Source organism: Orycteropus afer, unplaced genomic scaffold, assembly GCF_000298275.1.
Source record: "Orycteropus afer afer isolate SDZICR_OR568_19922 unplaced genomic scaffold, OryAfe1.0 scaffold00347, whole genome shotgun sequence".
In the NCBI taxonomy this organism is placed as follows: Eukaryota; Metazoa; Chordata; class Mammalia; order Tubulidentata; family Orycteropodidae; genus Orycteropus; species Orycteropus afer.
In genome coordinates, this window is record NW_006921934.1 from 106,621 (window position 1) to 113,301 (window position 6,681).

General features: G+C 41.4%; 1 protein-coding gene across 1 annotated transcript in view; it reads left to right on the top strand.

The window, feature by feature from the left end:
* Nucleotides 1–467: 467 nt before the first annotated feature.
* The window catches only part of UBE3C (ubiquitin protein ligase E3C), a 245,604-nt gene continuing 239,390 nt past the window's right edge, over nucleotides 468–6,681 (top strand). Inside the window, exon 1 of the mRNA XM_007952569.1 lies at nucleotides 468–533. Within this exon, the coding sequence (XP_007950760.1) occupies nucleotides 468–533 (66 nt within the window). The remainder of the gene's footprint in view (nucleotides 534–6,681) is intronic.

Below are 6,681 nucleotides of genomic sequence, written 5' to 3' on the forward strand. Positions count from 1 at the left end.
GCGCGCTCACTCGCAGACCCGCGGGGCCGCGGACGAGAACTGCAGTCGGCGGCCATCTTCTCTCCCAAGGCGGCTGTTTCGTAGTGCAAGTGCGGGAGTCAACACCCCTTTCCCGGCGCCCTTGGCCTCGTCGGCGAACAGTGGGGGAGACTTGAATGAGGGGGGAGGTGAGGAAGAGCCGCATCCTCCAGTGTCACCGTCCCCGTCCTCCTAGTCTTCTCGGCCACCCCCTCCCCATCCCAGAGGGCAGAGGCTGGGCGGGCAGAGCCTCTAAGGGAGGGTGGGCTTGGGCTCCAGCATCTTTCGCAGCTGCAGCCGCCGCTGGCTTCTGGGTGCCTGGCCGGGCAGCGGTGCCCGTCCCTGCCCTCGCCTCTCCTCCGCCCCTGTGAGACCCTCAGTCCCTCCTGGCCAGCCCCGGGCTGTATTTAGGGGTCGGGATCTCCTCCTAGATGGGATAAGCTGTAAAGATGTTTAGTTTTGAAGGGGATTTCAAAACCAGGCCCAAGGTGTCCCTTGGAGGAGCAAGTAGGAAGGTAAGAGACCAGCCTTTTTGTATATTATATATGTTCTTTAAAATGTTCCAAGGGAGGAAACACATCTTTTTGTGAGCAGAGCTGCATTTCTGGGTGCGCTCGTCTTTGGATCGTATTTTCGCAGGTGGGGTGTGCCTAGAATAAGGCTATTTCCAATCGATGCTTTCCCCACCGCAGAGACCCACGCTGGGAACGCGCGCCCCGCCCGGAGCGGGTAGGAGCAGACGGCTTCGGCCAGAATGTTTGCACCCCGAGGACCCGGGGTGAGGAGCCTGGGGTGGTTAGTCTGCGGAAAGAGCTCTTTTCGTTCGCTTCCAAGTTTTAAGTCCGATGTTAAAGTCGGGGTGTACAGATGCGAGGCAACAGTTAGCATGTTGCTATTTTAGGATGCTGGCTTAAAATAAATAATTTCGACATGGCTATACTGCAGTTCCAGTTTTGGTGAGCACTAGGACTCTGACATGATAAAAAACCAAATGGAAGAGCTGACCGAAAGGGTACTGGCGGCAGTGCGATTGGTAAGGAGTCACTTCCTGAAATTGGCCCAGTAATGGTTTCAGTTTAGCTACCATAGGCAGGAGCCGTTTACATCACTTCTTGTTGTTGTTGTTATGTGCCGTCGAGTCGGCCCCGACTCATAGCGACCCCTCCTTGGGTTTCCGAGGCAGTATCACTACGGAAGTAGGATTGCCCAACCTTCCTTCCGAGGAGTGGCTGGTGGGTTTGAACCACCAGCCTTCTGGTTAGCAGTCAAGTGCCTTAGCCACTATGCTACCAGAGCTCCCGTTTACATCACTAGTGAGGCAAAACTTGTACGTTGCATCAGTAAGGATATGCTGAAAGCCTGCCGGAATCTTATGTGGTGGGTTTTTTCTTCTTCCTTTTTGTAAGATCTTGAAGGAAGGGCTCATTAAGAAAAGGTGTTTGTATATTAGAATCACCAATAATTTCTTTTCATTACATTTCAGAAACTGCAAGTATGCTGAATGTGTAGAGCATTTAAAATTTAAATAGACAACTTTGGCACTTTTTTTTTTTTTTAATACTACTAAAGGTGAAGTTACTTTTTCGGTGCAGAAGAGGCAAAGAACATAATGTTTCCTTGCGAAATGCACTTTAGATACTTTATCCCATTTGATACAGTGATTGCTTTTAAATGTTACCTAAAGAATATTTTCTGTTGGAGAAAATAAAAGGCTATATATTTTTTATATCAGTAATCCCTGAAATTGAATCAGAGCTTCTCTTAATTAGTCCCTTGTTTGAATCTTAAGAGTATGAGAATTACTTTCTGTCAGTCTTTTTTGAGAGCATATTTCTGGAGAGGCTGTGGGACTTTTTTCCTATTATGACTGGTCATATAGTTATTCTTATGATAATTGTTTAGAGTAAAGGTGGACAAATTATGATTATTCTGCTATTCCCCCAATTCTAAAAGTTTCACCTATCCATCTTTGATGAGTAGTATCTATAGATTCAGTGGAATTGTTGGTAAGTAGTAATATAGCATCAGTGTTGGCATTGCTTTGTCGAATGCTTTCCACCACGTCTCCACTGCTCTGGCCCACAAATCCCTTTTCTGCTTGTGTTTTAGTTTCACCAAATTAAAAATAAAAGTGTGATTCCTATGGATGGAATGTTTGAATTCCCATTTGAGTTTAATGGAATTCATTTTAGTTGCTTGTTGACCAAAGAATTTAAAAAATGCTCTTTAAAATGCTTTTGCTTATCATATATTGATTATAATACACGCTTAATAACTGCAGGTTGGCACATAACCTTGAGTGGATATTTGAGCCTAAGTAGGAGTATGATTCTTTTTTTTTTAAAACTGTGCTGTGAAGGTGTATGTATGATGTTTCTCTGTAGAGGAAGGGAATCTGGCTGGGGAGTTTAGAGAAAAACTGCTGAAAGTTTTCAGATTTTGAACTTTCTTTGATAGTGATGGGAGTTCTGGTGGCTGTAGTGCCTAAGGCATTTGACTGCTAACCAGAAAGCTGGTGGTTCAAATCCACCAGCCACTCCTTGGAAGGAAGATTGGGCAGTCTACTTCCTAGAGATACTGCCTCAGAAACCCAAAGAGGGGGTTGCTATGAGTCAGGATGAACTCAATGGCAGTGTGTTTTGTTTTGTTTTTTGATGGTGATTGGGTAGTTCAAGTATTATCCTCTGTTGTGCCTTTTATAGTAAAGCCAACCAAGACCAAAACTCACTGCCATCAAGTTGATTTCAATTTATAGTGATCCTATAGGAAGAGTAGAGCTGCCACATAGGGTTTCCACGGCTGCTATCTTTACTGAAACAGACTACTATATCTTTCTCTTGCTAAGTGGCTGGTCGGTTAGAACCTGATCTTCTGGTTAGCAGCCCAGTGCTTTAACCACTGCACTACCAGGGCTCCTTACAGTCAGACTGTTGTTGTTGTTATGTGCCGTCGAGTCAAACCCGACTCATAGCGACCCCTCCTTGGGTTTCCGAGGCAGTATCACTACGGAAGTAGGATTGCCCAACCTTCCTTCCGAGGAGTGGCTGGTGGGTTTGAACCGCCAGCCGTCTGGTTAGCAGGCAAGTGTCTTAGCCACTATGCTACAGTCAGACTAGTAGTGTTGAAATAAGGAGGACTCAAAAGGGTAGTTTGTATTGGTGGGAGGTAGGTACAATACAGAGTTGCCATTTAGGGACTGATAGGCTGATGGATAAGTTCATGGGAGCTCTGGTGGAATAGTGCCTAAGGCATTTGACTGCTAACCAGAAGGCTGGTGGTTCAAACCCACCAGCCACTCCTCGGAAGGAAGGTTGGACAATCTACTTCCTTAGTGATACTGCTTCGGGAACCCAAGGAGGGTTGCTATGAGTTGGATCCAACCCGATGACAATGGGTTTTGGGTTTATGTTCATGAAAAGGAGCTCTGCTGGCATGTTGGTTAAGGCTTTCACCTGCTAACCAGAAGGTTGGCGGTTCGAACTGCCAACCCATCCATGGAAGAAAGATGAGGCAGTCTGCTTTTGTAAAGATGAATAGCGTTGGAAACCATATGGGTCAGTTCTGCTCTGTCCTATAGGGTTGTTAGTCACAATCAACTCGATGACAGTGGGTATAGTTTTGGTTTGGTGTTCATGAAAATTCCACGTGGAAGCAAAGGATTTTTGTAGTTAGAAGGGACCTTAGAAAACTGCAGGGCCAAATCTATTTTACAAGTTTGGGAGGTTGAGTGATTTCATATTCACACTGCAAGTTAGTGACAGGTTACCAACTTAGAATCCATGTCATTTCCATTTATGTAAGATCTTGTGACTTATTACAGACAGAGTGCCTTAGCATGTTCTGCTAATGCAAGTGTGTTGATCCTTCTTTTTCACCAACTTTGCTCCAAGAAAAGTAGTTAACTGTTGATCAGAATCTCAAAGGGGAGATTGCACATCTTGCTTTTTAACTGTGCAAAGAATTTTCTTCTTTCCTTTTTTTTTTTGAGGCATAGAAGTGTGCATTTCCCTTGATATCTGAAAGTAGAACGTTGCTATAAAAACTTTTGTAAGCTGAAATGGTGTGAAGTAAAGAAGCAATTACCATTAATTTATATGGGAAAAAATTTTGAGTGTTCCCAGACTCAAAAAATAATTTAGCAAATCATACTAAATACATTCATATGCTGAGTCATAAGTTATATGTATGTTTAACTCTAGTGTATACCCTGAAGCAGTTTTCCTAAGAGTCTGTTTATATTCCAGCATTGCATGAGAGTTTCAGTTGCTCTGCTTCCTTGCTAGTTTGTCCGTTCTGGTGAGGCTGTAATGATATTTTATTGTGATTTTAAGTTTCCTGTTACTGTGATTTTAATTTTAAGTTTCCTGACAACTAATGATGTTGAGCAGCTACATATGTTTATGTTCTTTAACTCTGTTTGTTGCTACCTAAGTCCTTTCCTTTATTTAAATGGTGGGGGAAAAAAAAGTTATCATGATCTTTCCCCCATGTTTTAAAATATTCTTTGAAATCTTCTCTTTTTCCTTGACTTTGGTGGAAGGCTGAATAATTATCACCCATTGAATAAATCTTTTTCCAAGTTAAATGAACATTTCATGTGTTTATTATTTGTAAAGGCCCTGGGTCATGGCAGTTGGTTAAAGACTATATGTGGGATCTAAAAAACAAGGAAAAATTGCTACCCTTAAAGAGTTTATAATCTTTTTGGGGGGATAAGACTTGATTAAAATTAAGTAACTACATAGTGATTAACTACATTCTGAATTTCTCTTGGAGCTGATATAGGAAGAGGTAGACTTGAGTGTAGTCTTGAAGGATGGGTAGAATTAGGGTAGATAGAAAACAAAATAGTATTTCAGGTAGGTGGAAGACATACATAGAGAAGATAAAAAATAGATTTCATTGATTATATGTCACAGAAGATGTCACTTTTTAATATCTCTGAAGTCATGATCCCTCTTGATGGCATGACATAGTTTCATCATCGATACTTTTTTCTTTTTTGGTAGTACAAAGAAAAATATCATAGGGATCATTTTGTTGCAAGTAAAGAAATCCACTAAAACTGGCCTAGTAGGCTAGCCCCTCCCCCCAAAGAAAATAATTTATTAGAAGAATTATAATGATATCTCACAGAATGTAAAGCTAGAGATATAGCCAAATACCAGGTCATCAGTACCAAAGTAGTAACTCAGTCTTTCTCCTCAGACTGTATGGTCTCCTTTTCCTTTTTCCTTCATTCTCATCTCTCTGTGGACTGGCTTTCTCCATTTCACTTGCTCATGATCTTGGCCTTACATGATTTCCTTGTTCAGGTGTCCAATTGAGACAATTTGGTCTCAATTTCAGATTCTTGGGAGGGAAAGTCTGATTGGCCTGGCTCAGATGCCCACCTGAAAAGCTAATCTGGAGAGGGAGTTGGAGTCTTTTGGTACAAATAGAGCAGTCTTAGATGTGTATGAGGGGTGAAAGTAGATTCTGCAAAAAAGGGGAAGTGATTATGGAAGGAAATGTCTAGGTTCTTATGGGTCATAGGTGGGAATGTTTAATAGGTAGTTGAATTGCACACATGTGAAACTCAAAGAAATCTTGGTTAGAGATGCAGATTTGGGAGTTATCATCAGGTGAGTGACTTAGAATAAAATCATTTAGAAAGGTCCTGGAGTTTGATATGCATAGGGATTCTTTTGGTACTACAACATTTAGTACATTTTACAGGGGAACTAGTGAAAAAGTCTTACACCAGAATGGTAGGAAGACCGTGGTGGTGTCCAAGGAAGAGTTTCAAGAAGCACAGTGTAAAATGCTTCAGAGATACAGTGAGGTAAATACTAACTATATATTGAATTTTGAAAAAGAAAGAATTTGGTGACATTAGAGATAGCTTATCAGTTAGAATTGACTCAGTGGTAGTGGGATTCTGTAGGATAGTAGGCAGTTCTTCTGGAAGTCAGATTGTAGCACGTTGAAGAGTTCATAGGTAATCTATAAGTGGATAGAAAAGGATCAGAAGAATATTGGATGCCAGGTAGAGGGAAATTTAGTGTCTAGGGAAGGTGTTTTTTTTTTTCTTTTTTTAGGATGGGAGAAACTTGAACAAATTTGTAGACTGCAGGAGGAGCCAGTAGAGAGGATGGAGGGGTTGAAAATACAGGAAAGAAAGGAGTTGAGTGGCTTAGAGGATCCTGGAGGAGGCAAGAGGAAGAAGTCAGTTGTGAGCAGAAAGAAGGAAATATTTTGAGATTTAAAGGAAAGAATACAGGAATGGTTGTGGATATAAAGTATGCAGGTAGGGAGAAAGAATTTTTTTTTTTTTTTTTTACCCCCAGTGGGCAAGTCTGCTGTAAAAGCCTTACTTTTTATTTTTTAAAAAATTTTTATTGTGATTTGGGTGAAAGTTTACAGAACAAATTCATTTTCCATACAGCAGTTCATACACATTTTGTCTTGTGACATTGACTGCCACAATGTAACAGCTCTCTTCCCACTTCCACCCTATAGTTACCTCTTCCTTGTATCCTTCTTTCCTGTATATTCTTGACACCTGAGCAATAGGGAGAAAGAATTTAAAATTTCTTTCACAAATCCCATAGGTAGTTGAGATAAAAGTGGCAGTAGAGTAAAGATCTTTTTAATCTCTGCTCATTGCCTTTTTAAAATTAA